This window comes from Notamacropus eugenii, chromosome 3, assembly GCF_028372415.1.
Source record: "Notamacropus eugenii isolate mMacEug1 chromosome 3, mMacEug1.pri_v2, whole genome shotgun sequence".
Classification (NCBI taxonomy): domain Eukaryota; kingdom Metazoa; phylum Chordata; class Mammalia; order Diprotodontia; family Macropodidae; genus Notamacropus; species Notamacropus eugenii.
The window spans coordinates 431,510,455-431,536,440 of NC_092874.1; the positions used below are offsets into that span (position 1 = coordinate 431,510,455).

General features: G+C 37.2%; 1 protein-coding gene across 8 annotated transcripts in view; it reads left to right on the forward strand.

Moving 5' to 3' along the window:
• TMCC1 (transmembrane and coiled-coil domain family 1) overlaps positions 1–25,986 on the forward strand; it is a 282,501-nt gene that overhangs the window by 200,101 nt on the left and 56,414 nt on the right. The window contains exon 1 of one of the 8 annotated variants that reach the window (XM_072598406.1): positions 3,815–9,335. The exons of 5 other annotated variants lie outside the window; for them this stretch is intronic. In XM_072598406.1, the coding sequence (XP_072454507.1) occupies positions 9,300–9,335 (36 nt within the window). In that variant the 5' untranslated portion in view covers positions 3,815–9,299. Of the gene's footprint in view, positions 1–3,814; positions 9,336–9,365; positions 17,142–25,986 lie in introns of those variants that run through there. 2 more of the 8 variants (XM_072598407.1, XM_072598402.1) reach the window with 2 other exon arrangements.

Below are 25,986 nucleotides of genomic sequence, written 5' to 3' on the forward strand. Positions count from 1 at the left end.
ACTTCTCATTGGCTATTCCCCGAGCTATTCGCCTGCTTGACACCTTTCCTTGAACATCAGTATTGGTTTGTTTAGCCAACTCCCTTCTTTATTCTTTACCAGCAATGTTTCTCTTTATGTCCCACCAAATTTTATTCTTGAGAACTTCCCATCCTTCTTGAACTACTTTCCCCCATAGAATTTTACTCTATGGATTCATACATATCCTTAGACTCTTTGCTTTCTTAAAAATCAAGGGCATACTAAAAAAATTATTTTTAAAAAAATCAAGGGTACATGTTATATTATACCCAACTTTCCTCTCCTGTATCCCAGATTCTAAGATAGAATGGTTAACTTCCTCCTGAGTTTCTATTCATTTCTACTTTAGAAACCAAGTCTTCCTTGTTGGTTAGAATCAGTTCCACAATAGAAGTTATCCTTGTTGGTTCCTTGACCTTTTGAAGGATGAAATTATCATTTAGAATTTATCAGCTGCTTTGCTTTTGGCAGAGAAAGAAAGAGCTCTGGAAGAGAGATATCCTGATAGCAGATTGCCCCCCCCACCCCTCACCAAGGACTTTAGATCAGATTTCTTATACATGCAGGATTTTATTTTGCTTTTTAACCTTAAAACTAGTGATCTGTGAAATTTTTATGAGCCCTTGTGATTCTCTAGGCCTTTCCCAAAAGGGAACTAATCAGTGCTTTGTAGCATTTGCTTCTCTAAAACTAAATCTACAAGAGAATATTCTTTTACATATGGAGCTGCTTGAGGTAGAGTATAAGTGTGACCTGCCTGGAATGAAGCTAAAATTAGAGCCCCTAGTCTCACAATCATTACACATCAGACTATCCAGAAGATAAAATTCAACAATTTTTTAAAATTGTGTATAAGTATATCTGTAAATATATGCACATATATTTATTAAATTCTTGCTAAGAATTTTTTTGAACTGAGAATTCTTAGCTTTCTTCTCAGTAATTTTTGACAGAAGAGGAAGAGCTTTTTGATACTATTACTTTTGTGCTGTATTATAATCTGTGTGCTTTGTGTTATAATTGTGGAGGAACAGATAGAGACTAATACCTATGGGATCCAGTTTGTTTGGTAACCCAGCCCTAGAGGAGGAGTATCACTACTGCAGAAATTTCCCATTAGGATGTTTGTCTTGAAAAGGTAACAACAAGTCTTAGAACCATTGTGAAGCTTTAGCATGGGCAGAACTACATGATGAAGTCTGCTGCTTTAGCTCCCTGGCATGATACCAGCAAAGAAGCAGTTGGTGCCATTTTGAAAACAAACCTAGGAGAGAGGAGTGAACAAGTTAAGAAGGTGAAGGAAACAACAGTGAAATGTTTCACAATCCAACCAAAGGAGAAGATGACAGTGAGTTGAAATATATATGAATGTATGGTCTCCAAACAATGTGAAATTGTTTAGAGGGTTATTTTTGTTTCATTCCTTCCCATCACTGGACCAAGGAATCTTCCTCAAAATTTGCAGTGCCTCTAGTAATGCTGCTTGGTACTTGGAAATTTAGGTACTTTCATAGCAGTGGAGAGATAGGTCATTCATTTCATATAAAGATATGAATCATTCAGTGCTAATTTAACACTTAACAGACAACACCAAATTCTAAATTTCTTTACCATACTTCTCTCCCTACTTTCTAACCAAAGTCATAGGAAGTTTGAGTTACTGTAGTTTACCTAAATTGCCCCTGCTTTCATGTTAAGAAAATCTGATTGATAGATTAAAGTGGTGTTCTATTATAAGAGAGTGACTAAGTAAACTAGTAACTAGATTGTATGATGAAGTTATTTCTATAGGCTTTTCCATCTGTAATAGTTATAACTATTTAACATTCAGCCAGCTCTCTGGAGTGTGCAAACATGTAATGACAGCATAGAATGAAGAAACAGAACAACAAATGATTTTGACATTTTTGTTGGAAAAGTGATACTGGGGGAGGGAGATTCAGACAAATTAAATCTACCCCTCAGCCGACTAAATTAACCTAGGAAATCTAGTAGGCTATTAAGCTGGTATGTTCTAAGATGAGTTTCACCCCACCATATCCAAACCAAAGAAAGGAAAGAAATGTATTATGTGATTGCTATGTGACAACACTGTGTTAAGCTAAGTGATACGATAACAAATAGAAAAACTGAGGCAGTTCCTACTCTCAAGGAACTGCTGTTCTAATTGTATGTCATGTCAGTTGCAGGAAGGTTTAACTGCAGGCAGAAGAAAAGGCCTCCTCATTCTTATGGGCATCAGTAGGTCAGAGGGCAAGACCAGGCTCCCAACAGTGTAGCAGCAGATAATATAATAAGGCCTAATGCACTTACATGGAAGTTGGTCCATCCTCTTTTTTACCAGAAGGATTGTCATTGTTACTTCTTCTTGCTCATTCAGCTACTATGAGTTCCCATACCTGCCCTGAACTCAGGTGCCCCCTCCCCCCCAGGAAAAACCACTGCTTAATTATTACAAGCAGAATAATAGTTGTTGTTTTTTTAAATGAAAAAATGTCAATAAAATAATTTGTTTACAGCTGTACAAAAAACTAGCACTTGAACCTTCTAACTTTGGCCCTGGTGTTAAGTTCCCTCAACACCTTTCCCCTTCACAGTTTTCTTAGCGGTTTGGACTACTGATCAAATACTTCAAGTAATGCAAGGAGGCATACTACAGTAAACCTCGGAGGTGGGAAATAGGCAATGAGGAAGCCAAAACCTCTGCCTTGGTACATTAGCAAATTCTTTTTGACATGGCATCATTAAATTCTCTTTGCAGTATTTCTCTCTCCCTCTCTGTCTCTGTCTCCCTCTCCCTCTCCCCCTTCCTCTCTTCCTCCCCTTCTCACCTTGTCTCTGACTCTCCCCCTCTCCCTCTCTCTTTTCTCCTTCTTCCTCCTCCTCTTCCCCTCCCCCTTAAACTCCACCTGTCGAAAACAACATTTATATCTTTATTCCCAAACCTGCTCCCCTTGTGAACAAGGGCACTGAAATCCTTCTAGTCACCAAGGTTTTTCACCTCTGTGTCATCCTTAATTTCTCACTCTTATTCATCCCACATATCCAAACAAACAGTTAACAGTATTGGAGCCTCTATTGCTACCTCTGTTTTATATGTTTCCTCTTTTATATTCACAAAGCCACTGTCCTATTTTATCTGGTAGTCATCTATGGCCTTTGATTTTATAAATATCCTCCTATTGGGGCTCCCTATCTGAAATCTCTCCTTACTTCAAACCATTCTTCATATCACTGCAAAAGGGACTTTCCTAAAGTGTACCTCTGATTGTGTCACCTCCCCTATTTAGTAAACTCTTGTGACTCCATATTACGTCTAGAATCACATACAAACCTCCTTACCATTTAAATATCTTCAGTCTTCTGCTTTCCTACCTGTTTTCTTGGCTATTACTCCCCTCCATGCACTCTGAGTCCCAACCATACTTCCACATTAGTTCTGCACATACAATATTCCATCTTCAGTCACTGTGCCTGTGTATTGATCATCCTTCATGTTCAGAATGCTCTCCCTCTCACCTCCTCCTTGGAATACACAGTTTCCTTCATGACTTAGCATAAGTAACATCTTGTGCATGAAGTTTGTCCTGTTACCCACAACTATGGTACATGTTCTCCCAAAACTACCTTGTATTCATTTTACACATGTTCTATTTAGGTAAAAAAAATATAGATAAGAGATATGTCCATGATATATATGTATATCTACATATGCATAGTTTAATATATGTATATATTATATGTATATATTACATGTATATACATGTTTTATATACACACACACATATGCATGTTATCTTCCTCAGTAGAATATAAGTTCCTTGGGGTCAGGGTCTCTTTTGCTTTTGTCTCTGTACAGAGCACTTAGTATAGTGCCTGGCAATTAGTAGGTGCTTTTTGGTTGAGTTAACATATCTAATGTCATGTACCTCTTGTCAACCTTTACTGTTACTCAGTGAAATAATATCTGCTGGTTCCTAAAGTATTTCTGTAGGTTTTGACAGGTTTTCATATGTTTTGAGTATGTTTATAAGACCTCTGCCTCCTTTTTAGCTAGGAAATACTAACTTTTTACTAGTGCCTTAGGATGATGGGCTCTAAGCTAATGGCAGTAATGCCTATCTTTAGTCTCTTGTGGTATCACTTTGATCAGCACTAATAAGAAAAATGGACCTATTTCCTAAATGTCAAAATTATAATCCAGAAAAGTGGCTTCTTCTATAGAACCGTCTTTTATATTCCCAGTACGTCTAGATTGTTGCTATTGCCTTGTGACTTTTTTCTGGAGAAGCTATGACTTTGGACATATAGGACAGAACAAAAAAAGACAAATAGAAGGTGGTCCTTGAAAGATCATGGAGAGTGAGAGAAGAGTCTGTGTCACCAACTGAGGATTAGCAACATTATCTGTCAGTTTTTTAATACCTGAGCAAGTCATTCATCTAGGCCTGGTAACAGAAGCAAAACAAAGGTGGGTATGTAGTTCTTTTTTGTAGTTCTCTTTTCCCCAGTAGAAATTTGGGTTATCCCTAGTGATCTTTAGCACTGCTGGCACAAGTCTACAATGCAATGGTATTTCCCAAAAAAGACTTTGTTCTGTTTTCTCTGTGTATCTTTTCAAACTGAAGTTGGTTAGTGAGTTCCTTTTTCTCTGACATTGATCTTTCTAGCTAGTTTCCCTTTTCCCCCATAGTCATCTTGTTTCTGAACATTCTTAATTCTGTTCTTGAGAGATAGATGTCATAGCAGAGAGAGCACTAAGCTTTGGCCTCAGGAAGACCCTAGTTCAGATCCTGTTTCAAACACTTCCTAGCTAGCTAAGGGACCCCCAGCAAGTTCCTTAACATCTCTCAGCCTCAGGCCCCCCTTCTGTAAAATGAAAGGACTGGATTTGACGTCTTCAAAGGTTATAAATCTGTGATTCTTCCAGTTATAAATCTGTGATTCTATGACCGTACTTCCCCAGGCTGACTTCTCCTGGAAGCAGTGATGTTACAGTGTTTACATGACATGATCCCTACTATGAAGCCCATAGGAGTCATGAAATGAATTCAGGGATTCATAGAATATCCAAGTTGAAAGGACCTCAAAGGTCATCTCCTCCAACACATGCCCAGACAGGCAAGTCTTCTCCAACATCACCATGTGGTTCTGGGATTCCCCAACACCCTTTCAAGGAGATCTTTGAGCTCAACACTGTTTTCACAATAATACAAAGATGTTTTAATTTCTAACATGGTAAATATCAGTAGATAGAACTCACATAAACAAAAGCTAGTCGGGGGTCTTGGTCATTTTTAAGAATGTAAAGTGGTCCCCAAACGAAAAAAGTTTGAAAGCTAATGATCTGATGACTTACAGAGATGTCGACAGGCTGCCCCTGAAGTGGCCCATTTTAAGATAGCTCTGATAGTTTGGAAGCTTTTCCTTACAGCAAGCTAGAATCTGCCTCTATAAATTTTACCCTGGGGCCAGTCATAAAAATCTGGTCCCTCTTTCCTGTGAGTCTTTGAAAACTACAAGACAGTTTTTATGTTGCCCCTAATTCTTTTTCTCTCTAGACTAAACACCTCCAGTTCCTGAACCAGTCCTTTAGTACTAGGTTTTTTAGTTCTTTCACCATCTTAGTCACCCTCCTCCTAGATGGTTAAACCTTTACTAGTATATTCTTAGATAGTTCTGGTTTTTCCAGTTGCCAGGCTTCAGTGTTGACTTCTAGTGAGCTATTGATCTCCTAAAGCTCCTAGTCATGCCTCAGATGAATCTAGCCAGATTGCCACCCCCCATCTTGTACTTCTGTAGGTGACTGGACACGTACTCTTATTAAACATTGTCTTATTGGATCCAGCCCACCTTTCCTGGATGGTTGTGGTTTAGATAGGCTCTAGATTCTATCATCTACTTCTACTACTTCATCTCTCTCTCTCTAGTTTGTGTAAGCACAGATTTCACAAGCATACCACTTAAGGGGGCTATATCAAACCTGTTCTCAGCCCTTACCACATGACTTGTTAGTGTAACATGTTTAGAGTATTGAATTAAATTGGATTAGGTTTTACATCATACAACTTCCCCTCTAATTGTCCTATCCATTACACAGATTCCCTAAAGGGACAATTCCTTTTTCTATGTCACGTGTATTTTTAAGCATCCACCATGTGCTTGGCACTGTGCCGGCTAGTGGTGATGTAAATGTAAAAATGAGATCATCACCACTCTCAAGGAGTTTGTGTTCAGCTTAGTTGTGCATTTCCAATAATATGCAGTTAATTACAATGCAGTTATTTTACCATTAATTTGATCCCCATAGGGAGTATTTACTTATCTATTCTCATTAGTTTTACCTTTGTAATTAGGCACTGAATTCCTAAGTTATTCTCGCCAGTGCTATCTCAAAGTATTTTTGTTCCGTAGGCCATATTTGAAGACTATGTTTTCCTCAGTGTTACTGTTTACTGGAGGATTTGAACTTGTAATTCAATGCCACTTAGCACAAAATTCAGAATTCTTGCATTTATAGTATGTACATTTATAGCAATTAATATTTTTAAAGTGCCCCTCATTATGCTTCCATGAGTATTACAGAAGAAAGAACATCACACTTGGAGTCAGAGATTTGTTAGTTCGGTCATTCAGTCATGCCTGACCATAGCACGCCAGTAATGTTCATGGTGTTTGCTTGGCAGAGATACTGGACTGCCATTTCCTTCTCTGGTAAATTAAAGCAAACAGAGATTGTGTCTTGCCCAGGGTCACACAGTTAGTAAGTGTGTAAGGCTAGATTTAAACTCAGATCTTCTTGACTCTGGGCCCAGCTTCCTATCCAGTGAGCCATCTAGCTACAGGATTTGAATTCTGAATTCTGTTTGAACTTAGGCTAATCAATGTTCACTTAACATCTCTGGACCTCATTTTCCTCATCTGTAAAATGAGAGAGCTGGACTAAATCACCTCTGAGGTCCTGTTCAGCTTCATATTTATAATCTTGTCTGTTTTAGGTCCAAAAGATCCAAGACCTCTAAGCTGTCTTATGTTTATATCTCTGCTCTTTTGTTGATTGAATTCTATTAATATCTAACTTGTAAATAGGATTCAGAATTTGGAGATACATACATAAAGATTATGTAGACTGACCTTTCCATTTTACAGAAAAGGACATTGTGATCAGAGAGGTTTGGTACCTTGTTCAAGATCACCTGGGCTAGGAAGTAACAGAAGGAGATTTGAATCCAGATCTTTCTGTAAATTCACTGCTTTTACTTCAGAAAATTATGTCCCATGGGATTCACTTTGAGAAAGTTAAAGGACACAAGATTGGGATTGATGAAGCCAGTGTTCTAATGTGAATCTACCACTAACTAGATCTGGAGCAAATCCCTTAACTCTCAGACTTTTAATTACCTATTTCATCAAATAAGAGGTTAGCTCAGTGGACCTCTAAGGTACTTTCCAACTTTGTATGCTTCAGTAAAAACTTGACAGAGGGCTAGTGGTTTATTCACAATTACTCTGAAATAACCATAGTCCATTCTTCCTACAAGTCAGATTAAGGATCTTTTGGAGGCTTATTTCTGATGTCTTACTGACTGGTGTGAGTTCTGGAAAGAACAAGGCATTTGAGAGAATAAAACAAGTCATCTCATTTACTCCATCTAATGTCATGTTCATTTTTTAATCCCTAGAACAATAACTCATATTTTCTATGTATTCTATTAAATGTGCTGTCACTATATATAGTGGCATAAGTTTAATCCCAGAAACAAGCAGAACCTTAGCCCTGACTTAGTTGATGGATTTCTTGAGCTTAGGAGTTCTGAGCTGCAGTTAGCTATGCCTGTTAGGTGTCTTCACGAAGTTTGGCATCAGTGTGCCGAACCTTTAGGAGTGGGAGGCCACTGGGTTGCCAGGAGGGGTGAACAAGCCCAGAGTAGAAATGGAACAAGTCAGAACTCTTGGGTTAAACAGGAGTGGAATCGGGCCTGTGCTTTATCCCTGCATTTCTAGACTGAGTGAGAAGGGAAGACCGAGATTTTAAAAAAAAGTACTCAATCTGTTTCTGCTCAAGTTTATATAGTCACCATCTTTCGTTGATGAAGCTTGCTGTCTTCATTCATTTTGTTTGTTTTTGCCAACTTGTTCAGTTTGTTATGATGGATAAGCTTGGTGGCCAGTGGCTAGAGTGCTGGACTTAAAAAGACATGAGCATGACTTCAAATCCTACTGCCGTCACTTACCAGCTGTGTGATCCTGGACAAGTCACTTAAACTCTCTCAGCCTCAGTTTCCTCATCTGGAAGATGAGGGTAATAATAGTCCCTACCTCTTAGGGATGTTGTGAAGATCAAACGAGCCAAGATTTGTAAAGCACTTTACAGACTTTAAAAGCTCTATATAAATGCTATTGGTATTGTTACTATAGACCCTAACTCCATATTCAATTAAATAATCATTTATTAGGTGCCTACTGTGTGCTAGGCACTGTGCTAAGTCCTGGGGATTCAAAAAGAGGCAAAAAAAAATCCCAGAGCTCAAGGAACTCCTAACCGAATCACTGTTCTTTTATGCTCATATCTACTCTTTGAATGTGGTTTTCTTACTGACTTCTTGTTGATTATGTTACCTTATTTGGCATAATGGAAACTTGTGGACTGTGTCCCTTTGTATACATATTCTCCTGGTTCAATTAAATTTGTTCAGTACAATCAACTCATTTCTAGCCTTAAGGTAGAACTTGCATGACATCAAAGAAATCAAAAAGCCAAAGGAATATCTCTTTTTGTATTAAAACTATTGGATATAGGTAGAAAGACTGTAGTTCTTAATTTCAAATTCCAATCAGGATTCTTTTTAATTGATTTAAAACAGGTTAAATAGCTGGCTCCTTGTCAAGACACTCCGCATTGATTCTTTGTCTTAATTGGTTACTCCAAACAAGAGAAGGAAAAAGCCTTTGAGCCACCTACTTTCCCTGAATCTCCTCCTAGCTGCTTGAGTTTAAAATAATATTAGTGGTCTTGCTTAACTGAGTTTAAAGATTATTGCATGTGACAACAGAGGTCTCTTGTTTTGGAATGGCCATCACTTTCTAGAACAGCCACTCTGTGTTTCTGCCAACGTGCCCTGGGTTCCCTTGCTTCATATTACATTGATACTGCTTTGTCAGGGTAGAATTCAGCCTCCCAGGGTTGGAGTCAGTCTCTGCTGACCTCACATCATAGTACAGCATGTTCAAATCCCAGAGAGGCCAGACAGTTATTCGGCACATTCCTCCTCTCAAGCATGGAACCCTCACTTTCCTCGGAAACCGTATGTTGTGTATGTGTGTGTATCTGTCTTCTTCGATCTCTTCTTCAGTCCTATTGTTCTGCCATTTCGTGTGGGGGCTGGCTTAATAGACATGTGATATGAGCTGAGTAGGTAAAACTCAGCAGTTTTTTTTAGTGAACAGTTCAGAGCACTGGCATTTGCTATTCTGAATGAGTTTTTTTAGTCTTTTTGTTTTGTTTTGTTTTTCTCTTGGAGGATTGTGGTAACTATGAAATGAAGCAGCATGTGTTTTTTACTCCTGGTTGACAGTTTCTCCATCCTTATTTTCTGAAGAGTGCATGGTTGCTATCAGATCACACTTCCCCCATTCCCCCAGATTTTTTTCACCTCTCCCCTATGATGGACTGTTTAGATACAAGATAAATGTTAGTCTGTGGTTACTTAAAAACCAAAGGTAATCAATCAGGCTGCTCTCCCCAATAAGTGTTGACTCTGATAAAGTTTGCCTTCAACGATTTGAGAAGTACTTGGGTTCATTTTAAAGATAGCAGGCAGGCATAACAAATAGATATTTGAGTTAGAGCCGTTTGAAATATTTCTAATTTTTAAAAACTCCTTGTCTCTTAGTTCCTCACTAACAATTTTCTTTGGAAATGTTTTAAAAATGTAATTTTGCAAGGACCTGGGGACAGGCTGGTTTCTAAAGTAGAATGTGCACACAGCAGTGCTGAGCGTGGTGTTAATAAACAGCAGAACGGGCACCTGAAATCTATCTGGCAGATTTATACAGCAGTTATTGAACAGGAAAGAAGCTCTCCTACCTGACATAAGCTGGTATGAATCCAACCCTGTTTGTGCCAATGCATCAGATACCATCTCTCCTCACCATTTCTCTTTTCCTAATGTATTGGAATAACCAATGTTTTAATTTTAACATAGTCTTTAAAAATTGATTTCCTAAATGATTGCAAAATATTTTTCTAGATGACAGGTGCTAATTGGCCTAAAAGTTAGTGGAAACTGAACACCTTTGACCTACTCCTAATTCCCACTGATGAAATGTTACTGCTGTTGAACAGTTTGATTTGGAATTGTCATGGATCTTTTCCCACAAAATTTAATGTAAAACTTTTTTATGACTAACTTTTTTACTGTTAGCCTTGTTGGCAATTTCCCTTTTTCTCTCCCCATACCGCTGGACTTTTTGCAGGACGCCTCCCTCTCCTTCTCTTTGTTTGTTCTTAGACTCTATACATCTTTGTTTGTTCTGGGGCTATAAAAAGTCAGTCTACTGACCACATGTTTTGGGGCTTCACAGCCAGGATTTTCATAGAAAATCCCTAGGAGAAAAAGCAACAGTAAAAACAAATGCTATAAAACCTTAGCTTTAACTCCTTCCTCCTTTATCAGCCCAAGAGAAAAAGGAAATAGGCACAAAGAACATTTAAATAGATTATAACTATGTTGATTTTCTTTAAGTTGCTGTGGCAACTCGGAAGAATAGTTAGTATAAGACTTGCTAGGAAGAAGAATTATTGTTGGGTTTGGATTAAATTGGTCCCCTCTCCCAACTCCATGTTTCTTTGCCTGTTCATTCTCTGTGTACTCTTTGATTGTGATTTCAATTTTAAAATTATAAATAAAACCACTTGTATAGAAGTTGTCCAGAGGAGTCTACATGGAAGAAGGACCCCCTCTAGATTTCGAGGTCCTCCAGATACTTCTTTGTGGATAACATTTATGCAGACTGCATAGATCCCCAGAATCATAGGCCTTTCTCCTAAAGAAGAGTCACAGCTACTCAAAAGTTTAAAGCTCAACATTCCACACAGAAAAACAAGTTGATAAGAATTCTCATTGTCCAGGCTTGATTCAGAGTTGGATGAACGGCCCATTTTGCTGAACTTCTCGAGGCAGATGCTGTTAATCAAGGGTTCATAATGGTGTCATGGTTTGGAACAGTCTGATGAAGCCTATGGAATAATGCTTTTAAATATATGAAATAAAATATGTAGGATTACAAAAGAAGACAAATTGAAATAAAGATTTAATTTTTTTCTCATCCAAGTTCATGGACCCTCTGAGATATAACCATGGACCCGCTACTCTGGCCCCCACCCCTATTATTAAGAACCCCTGCTCCAGATATACAGTGAACTGGGTCCAAAACTAAACAGGCAGAGCAAAGTAGGCTGGATTGCATTAAGGATCATGCTGTGTTATCAACAACTACCAAGCTTCTCCTTTAATTAAAAATTAAACTAAAATTTAAGCATTACGTTTTTAGAAAATCATTTTCTCGGGGGGAGAGAAGGGGAGGCAGTCATGGTTAAGTGACTTGCCTACTGTCACACATCTAGTAAGAGACTGGATTTGAACTCAGGTCCTCCTGAGTGTTTTATCTACTGCATTACCTAATTGTTCTTTGCTGTTTTGGGGAGGGGGATAACCCATTTTTTAACACCATTATTTTTACAGTACCATTTTATAATAGCCAATCATGTAATATAATATCCAAAGAATAAAATTTGTGAACCACTCAAAGAGCAGTGGAGAAACATTTAGGAAACGTAAGTTGATTGTAGCATATTACTAACAATACTTATACATGAGGAACATTGAAGAGAAGAATGACCTGAGAAGTAGATGGGATAACAGCAGTGGCCTGTGGATTGCATTGTTATGTGTACAATGCTAAGAATGGTAGAGGAAGACCCCTCACACTTAGGGTGCCTGCCTGGTGAAAAATTTGTGGGAGAACGTGGATGAGAGTCATATAAGATGTGAAGGTGTGTATAGGTTGCTCTCTGAACTGTTATTAATAATGTTAGTACTTTGTAGCACTTTAGGGTTTGCAAAGTGCTCTGTCTCAAGTACTGTATCATTTGATCAGGAGTATCTGCATCAATGATATCGCATCCCTTGAATTCTTCTGTCTTCCTCACCCACTGGATCCAATCAATTGCCAAGTTTTGTTGATTGTGTCTCTATGACGTGATTCTTTTAACTCATATAGCTATCAGTCTAGTCCAGGTTCTACCTTTTCCTGTCTTGGAGAAAAGCCCCATGACTCATTCCATTGGATCAGATCACAACTCCAGAGATAATGAATGGGTTTGGCCCCTACTTGGGAGACCAGTCTTACCAAGCACTGCCCAGATTCTTGTCCTGCTGGAACTTTGTTATTTAAAATATGGCTTAAAAAAAAAAGCCCTCATTTTTTGGAAATCTTTGCTTTCCAAATGTTTTCTAGGGTTTTTTTCTTATTTTGTAATGGAACTTAACTGTATAATTTCTCTTCTGAAATACAATGTTGCCTTGGAATTAGGAAGGGGGAAACCTGACACATGATACCTGGATGACTCTGGGCGGGTCACTTAACCCCTCAGTGATCTTGACCATTGGTATCAAACTGAGTAGGAATGAGTTCCTGATGGCTGACTGTTGACTTAGAAAGCCACATATTGATATCATTTCTATTTTATTGTATCATTGTTTATTTTGTTTAATGTTTCCCGTCTTCCCAACTTCCCATCTGGCCTCAGACCCTTCCTGGATGTGTGACCCTGGGAAAGTCACTCCACCTTGTTTGCCTAAGTTTCCTCATCAGTAAAATGAGCTGGAGAAGGAAATGTCAAACCACTCTAGTGTCTTTGCCAAACAACCTCAGATGGGGTCACAAAGAGTCAGACATGACTGAAAAATGATTGAACAACAACAAAACCTAGGTATAATGTTCAAGTACTTAGGAATAATGTTCTCTGCTATATAGGACTTAGATACTCTTTAACTAATCTGACTATGATTTCAGAAGGAACTATACTTTAAAAAAAGACATATCATTAGTCAAACCAGTTTGTCCTGTTTCTGCTTACTTTAGTTTGAATTGTAAATGGCTAGTTGAGTATAGTTTAGTATTAACAAATGTTTATTAAATTGAATTTATAGCAAAATTAGAAATATTCCAATGCTCTGTCAACTAAGATATCTTAAGATTAACACAAGCAGCGCAATGGATATCCCTGAATCATCAAGACCAATACTAAGAAAGGAAGGCTCCTACTGGATAAAAACTGTGAGGCTTATTAAAAACCAGATCATCTTAACACTGGCCAGAAATAACCAAACCAATTAGGTCAGAGGAGTATTAAATCTTGGAAAAATAGATATATACAAAATACTGCTACCTAAGTATAAAAAAAGTAAGGCCAGAGTATGGAAAAACAAAGCCTTCCTCCATCAAGCTGTCTGATTGATCTTCCTAAATTGCAGATACCATAGTATTTAACACTTAATTGTAGCTTAATAAATGCTAGTTGCCTTACCAACTAATCACTCTTCAAAGAAGTTAACATTGCTAGAGCCCTCTACCTAATCTAAGCTTTAGCTATATTTGTATATGGCACATACAGGTTGAGATTTAGCTAATCCTACCTGTAGTCTGAGTTTGGATTTAAAATCTAAGCCAGTGGTTGTACTTAAATTTGTTTTCTTCACAATAGTTACCTTATATGTAATCTTATTTAATTTTCCTAGTTGTATGTATATGATATGTGTGCACATATATATGTATATGTGTATGTATATAGTATGTATATATATGCATAGAGAGAAATGAATTCACTATGCCTAACCAGGATTTTGAAATAATAATATTCTAACTTAGATCTTTCTCCAAAGAAAATCAGAATATGTTTCACGTAGGTTGTTTTATTCCTTTGCAGTCAATCAGCAAGCATTTATTAAGTGCCTACTATGTGCCAGATACTGTGCTAGGTTTGTTTTAAGCTATGTCAATCACCCAGGCATGTATGAATCACTTGGTGCTGGGCTTAAATTGAAAGAGTGAATCAATCCCTTCTTACAGTCTAACAGGGGAAATAAGCACAGAATAAATAAAAAGAAAATAAATGCAAAGTGGTCAAATCTAATATGGTGGAAGAAAATGGAGGATTTGGAAGAGATAGGACCTTTGTTTAGAATGGATGGGAATGTAATGACTGACAACAGAAAGGAGTAGATCTGTCTAGTTCTTACCTTGTGTCTGTTTTCTCTGCAAAGGACAAAAGTGACTAACAAGTAATTGATAAGGAAAAATTGTGATTGCAATACCACTAGGTGATATTTGAAAAATCATGGAAAATGGGAATGGAACCAAAGTTAAATGTTACAGTTTTCAAAACGAAAAAGAATAGCGCTTGCAAACTTTAGGATATTGATTTTGACTTTGATTCCTAGGAGAATTGTAGAATAGATCATTAAAGAAATGGTTAATTAACATCTGGAAAAGGAAGCAACATAGCTTCATCAAGAACAGATCAAGCCAGACTAATCTCATCTGCTTTTGTTACAAGATGACTAGCGTGAGAAGTCAAAGGAAATGATTGTAGATATAGCTTACCTAGATTTTAACAAAGCTTTTGATAAAGCATTTCCAGTTCTTTTAGAGAAGATATAGAGATATGTATTAGACAGTAAAAGAAGCTGAATGGGTTCAGAATAATTAGGTGGCCTTAATGAATGCTAGTTGCCTTACCAACTAATCACTCTTCAATAAAGTTGAAGAGTAGTAGTTTATCTTTCAGTGTCACCGTGTACTGTTCAACATTTGGTCAAAAGAATTGAATCAATGTGTAAAAGATAACATTTATCAAGTTTGCAGATAACCAGGGATATGCTAGAGCCAGCTCATATGGGCTCATGAGAACCAGTTGTTAAATTTTCAGTGCAAGCTTTTGTAATTTAGAAACAGGCAAATACTATAATCAGGGCTTGACTTAATGTTTTCTTGATTTCTAGACTTAAAATAATGGAGAAAATATTAATAATGCCTATAGAGGAAGCAGAATTCTTGTTAGCTGAAAAGAATAAATACAATTAACAGTATCTGTTTCCCCTCCCCTTCCACTACCACCACTCCCCAAAACATAAAAACCTGAAAAGATATGTCATCAGTCGATGCTGGAAAAATCTATTTGTTGGAACTGTTCAACATTAAGGGTTTTGTACTTTTGTTTTATTTTTCCTTTAAAAAAAGTATTATCTCAACTAACATGAACTTTGATTAGTGCTGTCCTCTTCTGACTCTAAAGATAAGTAGTGTAAAGATAACTTGGTATCAAATAGGTCGAGCCATTGCCTGGGTGCAAAGTTTTGATTCTGTCAAAAGGTTTTTCAAATGGGAACACAGTTCTTGGGATCAGAACATGTTTTATAGAGTAACTTTTATTAAAAAATCTAAAGCACAAAGATGATTTTGCCAAGCTGTTATTATTGTGGAGTGGGAGGATGAGGACAGGGAGATATTTTTCCCAATATTACATAAGGACTAAAGTAAGAATGAGGTCAGAAAAGAATAAGAAAAGTTTCCTTGTTGACTTTTTATACAATGCTAAGAATATAGAGTTTATAAAGTGTACTTGGCTTTTTTTTCTTTCTCTTTTATGTAAATCTTTTAACCTTCTGAATCTGATTTGCCTGATGTCAAGCATGTGTTAATTATGCAATGATACTGTAAATTTCTTTTCGTTCGTCTAGGATTTAACATTAACCATACCTAAATATTGTTTCTAGCTAATGTAATTAACATTATCTAATATTTTAGTTAGCATAAATTTTATCGTAATAAAGAGCTCCAATATTATTTTCAGAGCCTTCAGAGGCTCAGTACTTTAGTGTTCTTTATTTGGTGCTAATTCATTCTATCACCTAAAGTTCAAGATTTGCTCATTAATCTAGCAAATTCATTGAGTTGAACCAATATTGGAATGAGTTATATTGGAATGAGCACTAGCTTTGGAGTGAGATGTTCGTTGTACCACTAAATATGTGTGACTTTCCTGTATCCAAGCCTCATTTTCCTCATCGGTACAATGAGGACCGTTGGACTAAATGCTGTGGGAGATCCCTTTCAACTCAGATCTGTGACTCTGTTTTTATCCTGCACTTTTTTGATTCTTTTTCAGAGGAAGATGGGGACTGGTAGAACCTGTAGAACAAACTGAGATAGTTCTGTAATGAATATACCTGTAAATACTCTGGAACATTCCATGTTCCCAATAAATGAATAAATGTCAGTAAAGAGATTAAGAACATTCCAGTCCTGTATCCAAATACATCTATAGATCCAATGAGTGCAAAGACATGTATTTGCTGTGACATGATTTATTTTATTCCTTCTCTCCCCAGGTACTATGGCACAATGTTTAGAACACTGTGTGTAGTTCCAGTTCGAACTCAGGCATCACTAGTTCTATGACCTTGGGCAAGTCACTTCACCCATAACTGCTTCATTTTCCTCACTTATAAAGTAGAGATGATAATAGCACTTTCCTCACAGAGTTGTTGTGAGGATAGAATGCGATATTTGTAAGGTCCTTGTCATACCTTAAAGCATGGTATAAATGTCGACTCTCCATCACCATCTCCATCTCTTACCTCCTTGGCTACCCACTTTCCCCTTTATTAAGAATGAAAATAGCCTCATCCAGTGTCCTATCAGTGCTTTCAGTGATCTCATGTTTCACCTGGATTCCAGCAGGGCTACCGACACTTGGACTTTGGCACTGGCTTTTATATTTCACTGTTAAGCAATAGCCTACATTTAATGACCTTATTGAATGCTAATAAGAACTCCTCAGAAATCACCTCTCTGGCCAGAAACTCAGTCCGAGATTTAGAGATGGAAGAGACAAAATCACCATAGACTCACTGATTCCAGAACTGGCTGGTGTCTAAAGAGGTCATAGAATGTTACCTAGAACAGGCCTCACAGCCCGTTTAGCCCAGCCCCCTGACTTACCAGATGAAGCTGAAGCCCGAGGAGGTGGGGATCTGGCTAAACTCCAGCTGACAGTAAGTGACCGAGCTGTAATTTCATCCCTGGTCTTCTGATCTGTAGGGGAGCACGTATTCCGGGTAGTGCGTAGAATTGGGGTATCGTTGATTCCAGCAAGCAAGTCATCTTAATCATTTTTAGGACCTTTTAAAGTGACTGATCCTAAGAGAATCATGTGTTTCATCATGCTCTCTATTATGTGGTATTAAGCAAATGTTAGTATGGAAGGTTTGGGGTCTTTTAAAGAACCATCTTCATTATAAAAAATATTAGTAATTGTTTCTTCCTGATATTTTCATTTGATGTTGCAGAGCTTTACATCACTTTGTTACATTGCTTCTGAGTAGTTCGGATGTTTCAAATTTGTTATAATGTAACAAAAAAAATACCTTTTAATTTGGTCTTCCTAGTCTAAGTAGATGCACAGATTTAATTCCTTGTACAGATTGTTGGCAACCCAAACCTTAAGCAAGATACTTAAAATCTCTTAATTTGTCCCCTCCCCCTCCCAAGAAGGTAATACCTGCTCTTTCTATACTACACAAAAGTGAAGGAAATAAAAAAGGTGATAAGGATACTAACGTCATGTACATCTGGTTAGTTATTACAGATTCATACCTCTTTTATGGTATTAGCTTATAAAAACTAGGAAAAGTTCATTTAACGTTTAAGTTAGTGTATTCTAAGAAAGATGAAAAATGCTCTGCAGTCTGATCTAATGGTTAAAGACAATCTAAGTTTGTAGGATTAAATCGACAAATATTTATTGAGTACCCAATGTGCAAGAGGTCTGTGAAGGCTATAGGAATCTCAGAATGTAAGTTCTGACCTCCAAGGTGCTTGTAATCATTAAAACAAGGAGATGACCTAAGGCAGCATGATTATCAAAAGAAAAACTAGTTAATAAGAGCCATAGTTTATGCATTGAAATATCATGCCTCAGTCTTTTAAGTAAAATGTAATTCCCCAGGAAAATAGGTGTGCTCCTCTATGCCTGGGGTGGAGGAGTATAGGGAGGGGTGGGGGTGTAGCTTTCAACCCCCTCTCAATATCACTTTAGATATCATCGTGATAGAAAGTGCTGGACTTGGAGCAGGAGACTGAGCTGGATAATGGGCCGTACTGCTGGTACTTGACATCAGCGAAGCTTGTCGTCCTCTTACAAATGTGGCAGTTAATTAAGCTTCTCTGGGCGTACTTGGTTATTTCAGTACTCTTACCAAGTTCTGACACCCATTCTCAGCATTGCCCCTTTCCTGACTGCTGTTGGAAGCTGCTTACCACCACACTCATGACATTATTCATGTCAGTCTATCTATGTACACATTGTGTATATGTGTGTGTGTATACATATAAACATACACACACTTGAGTCCATATATGTATACACACTTATAAGTCTTTGACACTGTTCATTCTTTGGACTGAATTCCCTCTCTTGAGGTCCTGACCTCAATTTCTTATTGTACTTTTTACCTTCTCATCAAATTATTAAAAAAAAAAACAACAGGTCAAATAAATTCAAAGAGATATTTTTGAAATCATAGTGGACAGTGCTGGACTTGAGGTCATTCTGACCTTGGGCAAGTCACTTAACCTGAACCTGTTTTCTTATCTGTAAAATGGGAATAGATATAGATATATAGAGAGATCTATGTATATATATATAAAACACCTGTAGCACCTGCCTCACAAGGTCTTTTTGAGGTTCAAATGAGATAATATATGTAAAGTGTTTTGTAACCCTAAAGAACTTATATGAATGTCAGTTATTATTAAACAAAATCTATAAGCAGGGTTCCCCAATAAGTAGGTGATAAAGCAAGACCTCGTCCATTGTGGAGTTGCATCCTCTTCCCTCCTCTGACCTCCCACCATCTCCAGTAATGGGTTACATAGCTTATTACCATTTCAGATATCCTTAGGAGAATGTAGTGTTTGTAATTTTTCAGCCTCCATTTTCCCTCTCTTGCCTTTCTTCCTTGCTCATCCACCCATCTCATCCCTACTTTGGGACTTCTCTGATGTCTCCACCATGCCCCGGGAAGTTCCTTCATCATTCTCCAGGATCCCACCAGCCTTGAGATTACACCTTATCACATCTCTCAGGCCATCTGATTGGAAGGTGGAGCCATGAACTCCAAAACTTCCTCTTAAGCAGGAAGTTCACCCCAGTCTTCTCATTTCTCACCTGGCTATGCTACTTTGGGAGTTCTCCACCATGACTCCATTGTTAGGTACCTTCTGCTCCAACCCCTAACCCCAACTTCCTGTTGTATATTATCTTAACCCATGAGATTATAACTTCCTTGAGTTCAGGGACTGGCTCTGTTCATATTTATATGCCTAGCACCTGGCACATAGTAGGCACTTAAAATGTTTATTGACTGTTGGCTCATGATACTGCCTAGTGCAATTTCTACTTCATTCATTTTGCAACATTCCATTCTCACTATAGACTCTCCCCCCCACCTTTTTATTCTTTGAGAAAACACAGAAAACTAACCTAGAGTGATGCTAGTTCCCTACATTGACTGTACTGGAATACATTTGTTAATCCCAATAGAAATCATTTCTTTTTTTTTTTTTTTTTTTTTGCTTTTTTCTCCTGAAGATCAGTATTGCCCTAGATTTTTCTGTCTCTAAAATTTTATGTCTGTATGTTATCTTTGGTAATTCTGAAGTGTTTTGCTAGTTTTCAAATAGTACTGATCTCATTCTACGTAGACATAGTATACTAATAGTTGAAATATTACGGGAGCGACCTGATTGCTAGCTAAGACTCTAAATTTTATAGTTTTTACTTAAATGAAAGCTATTTTTCAGCTATTAGAACTTATGTGATACTAATGTTAGCTTGGAATTCAAAAGATCTTTCTGAGTTGTTCCTTAGCATATATTATTTCCAGGTATTATAAATATAATTTTATATAAAGTATGATTTCACCTTTGTGGCAGCTTATATTAAATACTAACACAAGTTGTGGTTGTGACACATAGCACTTGGAAGCATTTACCTTTAGATAAAACGATATGTATTTTCAGCTGCCTACTGGACACATCTTTCTGTCACTTCAAACTCAGTATAACCAAAATTGAATTATTTCCCCTATTTCCATTAGTAACATAAACATTTTCCCAACCTTAAAATTTTAGTCATCTTTGATTTACCACTTTCCTTTATCTCACATATACAACCAGCCATCATTGTTGATTCTTTCACAATCTTAGCTATTTCTCAGCACCCTAATCCATATCTTCATTTTTTAAAATTTCAATGATGTAGTGAAAAGAGTCCGAAAAACTAAGTTTGTATTCCACTTTGCAAATTATGTGTGACCTGGGGCTTGTCAGTTAACATTTATGGGCCTCAGAAGGAGTGTTGGATTAGATGTCTAAGGGCGTGCATATCTCTAAGTCTTTTTGATCCTATTTATTACTACTACTAGCTAGTTGTCTGAAGTACTTGTGAGCCTACTGATAAATATAGTGGATGGTATTTTTTTTAATTTGGGCTTTTTACTTTGTGTTTCTAGATTACTCAAATTATCTCTATTGTATTGGCTTGTACTAGGTTTTGGGTTTTATTTTTTATTCAGACTGGTTATGTATTTCTCCATAAGCAGATGTTATTTCATTTTTGAAAATTGGAAACAAAACAATTTAAGCCAATTAAATTTAAAGTTTCTAATTATTTATAACCATTTTCAAATGATTTCAATTAAGAAAATTACTGCTTTGGGGAAATCAGCATACTTTACTGTAAGAGTTAACCCAGAGCACTTGCAATTTTGGCTTGATCAAGGCATTTAAAATGAGAGAGAGAGAGAGAGAGAGAAGAGAGAGAGAGAGAGAGAGAGAGATTGATCAGAAGTTATTATGGGTATACAATGCTGGAGAATCAGTGAGGCATTTTAGTCAAGTGGGGAATTTTGGAATTTGTTCTGAGAAAGGTAAAATACTGAAAGATAATTGATTACACATTGAGCAAGTGTTTCCCATTGTTCTATCTAGAGGAAGCAGAGTTTCTCATGGGGAAAAAAATTCTCATGATCCTTCTTGAGTATGTAGCTTATGCATAGCTCTTTGCTGTAATATGAAGCACTCCAGAAGCACAACAAAAAAGACAAACCTAGTGCTTATTCCATAATACTTAACTGAATGACACTGAAAAATATAACATATTAATATGTTGTTTTTAAACTTCAAGTTTATATACTTCACATTTTTTTAGTAAAGTGTATGCCCACACAACTTATCTGTGTCATGAGTATATTCCATCTGGAAGGGCTGGTGGAACATCTTAACTCTGTTGATTTGACAAGCACAAACTCAGATTTGGTCTTATTTGTATAAAGAAATCTATTCACATTCCACTTTTAAAAACCCTACATTTAGTGCCTTAAAACATTATTTGGAATTTCTTTACACAGAAAATATAATTCTTCATACAAAAAAACTAAAGTTTAATTTGACTTCCTGTGCTATTTGTCTTGAAACCAAAGTTGTGGTTTTAAGTGGTTTTATTTCAGTTTATAAAATAAACAGATCACAAGGCCCAGGTCTCCATAATTCTCTTTTTACTGCATATGATACAGTGCCATCTCTGGTTAAGTACTTCTTGATCATCTGCCCATTCAGTGAAAGCAGGGAATTAATTTTTGTTCACTCCTTATTGTAAATGTTCACTTTATGATTATTACGTAGCTGTGAGACAATATGTGCATTGCTCTACAGATGGCTCTTCAGTGCTGTAATGTCATTTATTACTCTGATCTAAAGCAGGCAGAGCATTTTTCACATTTGGAAAAGTTGCCACTAAAGGATTGTAAGCTTTTTACTTTTATTTCTATATTTGTCAGCAGCACAAGAAAGCTGAGTTAGCTAGTTTTCAGCAAAATTTTACAGCCCTTTCTTGAACGCTTACAATTATATCAGACAAAAACAGATTCAGTAGTCTGTTGTTTTGAGATAGAAAGACTTTTCTTGGTGGAGATGATTCCATGCATTCTAGATTATTTTTGCTTGTTTCTTGTTTATCAGATTAGCGGTCTTTGTCAAATTTATTTATTAATTTTATTAGTCTCTTCAAAGAATTATCTTTTATTTTTATTTACTATTTCTATGGAGGGAGGGGTGTTTCTGATTTATCTATTTCCCTTCTAATTTTTAATATCTTCTCTTTTGTTCTTATTTTAGGTTTATGTGTGGTTTTCTGATTATCTAAAATGCATATTCAGTTCACATATCCTCTTTTTCTATTTAATAATACATAACTAATGTTTCTATGATTTGTTCTTTGATTGAATTTTTTAAATTTAATATTTCATTCAATATTTTATTGTTAAGTCTCCATATGGGGCCTCTGTATCTTTTGTTTGTGTTCCCTGAGACAATTTCTATTTTTATTGAGTTATGATCTATAAAGAATGTATTACCTATTTCTGCCTCCTTACGTTTGTTTGCAGTACCTCTTGTACCAGTCATTTTTTTGTAAAAGATCTATATGGCACAGAGAAATATATATATTCTTTTGCTGTCTCATTTAAAAGATACAATGCCTTTTAACTCTGTCCAGCAATGTATTCGGTTCCATATTTTCCATTTTTTAAAATATTTCCATTAGACTTATCCAAAACTGGTAGATGAATTTTGAAGTCTCTCACTATTGGGCTACTGTCTATGTTTTCTTGAAACCCAGGTGTTTCCTTTATGAATTTGGATGCTAAGGCATTTGGAGCACATGAGTTTATCACTGATACTGGTTTCTTGTCTATGGTTCCTTTCACTATAATATAGTTTCCTTATCCTTTTTTATCTTTTGAATGTTTTTACTTAGGATGATGGCTGCTTCTGCTTGTTTGGATTCACTTGATGCATAGTAAAATTTTTTCCATCCTCTCAGTTTTATTTTGTGTATGCCTTTGTTTTTTAAATGTGTTTCTTGTAAGCAACAGATGGTAGAGTTTTGTTTTCTTATTCAGCCTGTTGTCCTTTTTTTGTTTTATTGGATTGTTTAATCCATTCAAAGTTATGAGAGTTAGGTTTATGTTTTCTTTCATCTATCTCTAATATTGGGTTTTTTCAAATTATTATTTTTCCACTCCTTTGCTTTTAACAAATTATGTATTATGTTCCTTTATTTACTCTAAATATTTGTTTAAGGTTGCCCTGTTCCCACTGGCTTTCTTTCCCTCACCCTGCTCAGCCCTTCTCTCATTTGTTACCCTTTTTCTTTGGCATTTTGTATATTCTTTTTTCTCTCCTGATTTTTCTGCCTATATAATGCTCCACCAACATTTTTTCCTCAGCTAGTCTCCTCCTCTTCATTTAGTCCTATTATTTAGCTTTATTTTTAATTTCATTTTTTGCACCCCTTTTCTGAAAGGATTTCTCTCACTCTCATTATCCCTCCCCTCTCTCTATTCTGTACCCCCTATAATTTATCTGATCTCTCTCTTTTCTTTGTATTCTTCAATTCCAAAGTATACATTTTAGGTTCTTCCCTCTAAGTGTTCTCTGCCTATAGGGCTTGCCCCCATGGATTCCCTTTTTCCATTGTGCCACACTCCCAGAACATGCCAATTATTTCAGGTATCAGACAGGACACTGTCCTAATGGGTCCCTCCCCCATCATGTCCCTAATTGTGCCACCCACCACTAGTCTATATCCCTTGGTTACCATTTTTTCCATATTCATCTCAAAATTTCCTCCATATATCCATGCTTTTCCACTCCCCCAGATGCCAGTTCCCACAGGGCTTCCACCTCTCACCACCCCCCAACATATGACAGGTAGACTTTTATGGATCAAATCGCCCATTGAATACCCAGTGTAGGTCCCCATATCCCCTCAAAAACTGTTTCTCTTTACCCATAGGAGCATTCATATGTGGAAACCCCCTTCTGTCACTGAAGTAATGCCTTTATTTCACCCACTCTCCTGTAGGCTCTTCTCTTTCTGAGACCACAGAGGGCACCTTCCCCCTGATTTGATCCTGTCATATCACACATTCCTCTCTATACCCTTTTACTCCTCTCTTCCTTTCATGTGCCTTCCCATGTTGTAACATAGTCCCACAAAGCAAAAAAATGGATTTGTTCATAGGCAGGATATCACCCACCAGGTTTTGTCCTTAATGCCTTCTGTCTACTCTTTACTGTTACCTCTACCAGATTTCTGCCTTCACTCCTGCCTCCCTGTGAATATTTAGAAAGAAGTCTCTAACTGGTCTTTCTGGTGTCACTTGTTGCTATTACTGTCTTCGCCTGCTGCATTTATTAATTTCTTTCACATTTCTCTTGTTTGGGGTATTTCAGGAGCAAATAATCTCTTCAGTTCTGGTTTTCTTTCTAAAAAATGTTTCAAGCTCTTCTTTATTATTGAACTTCCATCCTTTTTTTCCCATGTATGATTAAGCTCATATTTGCAGGGAAGGTCACCCTGAGCTGCATCCTGAGCTGTGTTGTCCTTTGAACACATTCCATTCCCACCTATATTTTTTAGTAGATGCAGAATAGTCTTGTGTTATTCAAATGTCTTTTACTTTTTATTTGAACTTGCTTCTCCTGATCACTTGCAGAACTGATTGTTTCTGAATTACATTGTTAAATTCAACCACTATGTCTGAAGTGTGGAACTTTGAATTTTTTCTGGAGCCAATCTGTTAATTCTTTCAACATAAATTTCATATGAAGTAGTTAAGTACAAGTTAGTTTGGGAAAGAGGGTACTAGTATTTGGTGGTGGGGAATCAGGAAAGGTTTTATATAGAGGATAGTGCTTGAGCTGTGATAAGCTCCCTAAGGGTAGGAAGCAGGTCTTTTATATCTTTCTATTCCCTAAATCACCAAGTAGTAGATGTAGCTGGCTGAATGGGGACCCAGCTAGCTGGGTAACTCAACTCCTCCTCTCCTGTCTACTTTCCCTTCCCCTCCTCTTCCCTTCCCTTCCCTCTGTTCTGTCCTGTCCCGTCCTCTCCCAAAACCTTAAACCTACTGCACTCTGAAACTGGGACACCAATGGGTCCCTGCGTAAGGCCTCCTCGGGGCCCTTCTAGCTTTAGAGTGATTATCAATAGTAACTGTTGCTCTTTCCCCCCCAGCCTGATGTCTTTCTTTTTCTTGGCCTCATTAAAGAGGCTGTGCCCTGGCTACTTCTTGAACAGGCCTATTCAATGAATGGACTTTGCCTAACCCTAAGTGAGTACCTGCAAAGACCTTGGACCTAAAGGGCCCAAGGTCTCCCAGTGCATCCTGGGCCATCTCCAGTCATCCTGATGAATATCTGGTCACTGGATTCAGATGGCTCTGGAGGAGAAGTGAGGCTGGTGACCTGCACAGCCCTCCCTCACTCAAAACAAAGTCAAGTGCAAGTCGTATCATCATTTCTCTGATGTCGTGGTCTTCTTCGGCAACGAAGGAAAAACACATTTTCTATGTTCAGAAACGGTGGCAATTCTTCTCTATCATTTCCTTCAATATGGAGTTAAGATTTTTTTGTCCTGTCATATTCTTCTGGAAGACCTATGATCCTTAGGCTCTCTCTACACATCCCAAAAGATCCATATGCTTTGCTTGCATAATGAGCATATTTTCTTTTGCTGTTCTCATTTTTTACTTCTTTTCTATATTCCCCTTATGTATTTGCATTCCCAGTCTATTTTTCCTCTTTCATTTCTTTGACAAGGTTTGCCATCACAAATGCAGATTTTTCTGTTCTACCCATTATTCTTGCTGCATACGCCACAAATTCTGCTTCCATAACTCTCATTTCTCTTTTCTCAACCAAAGAGAGAAAGCAGACAAGAGGGGTATGGGCATTTTCAGAATCGAGCAAGGTTGGAGCAATTTGCCTCTAGTG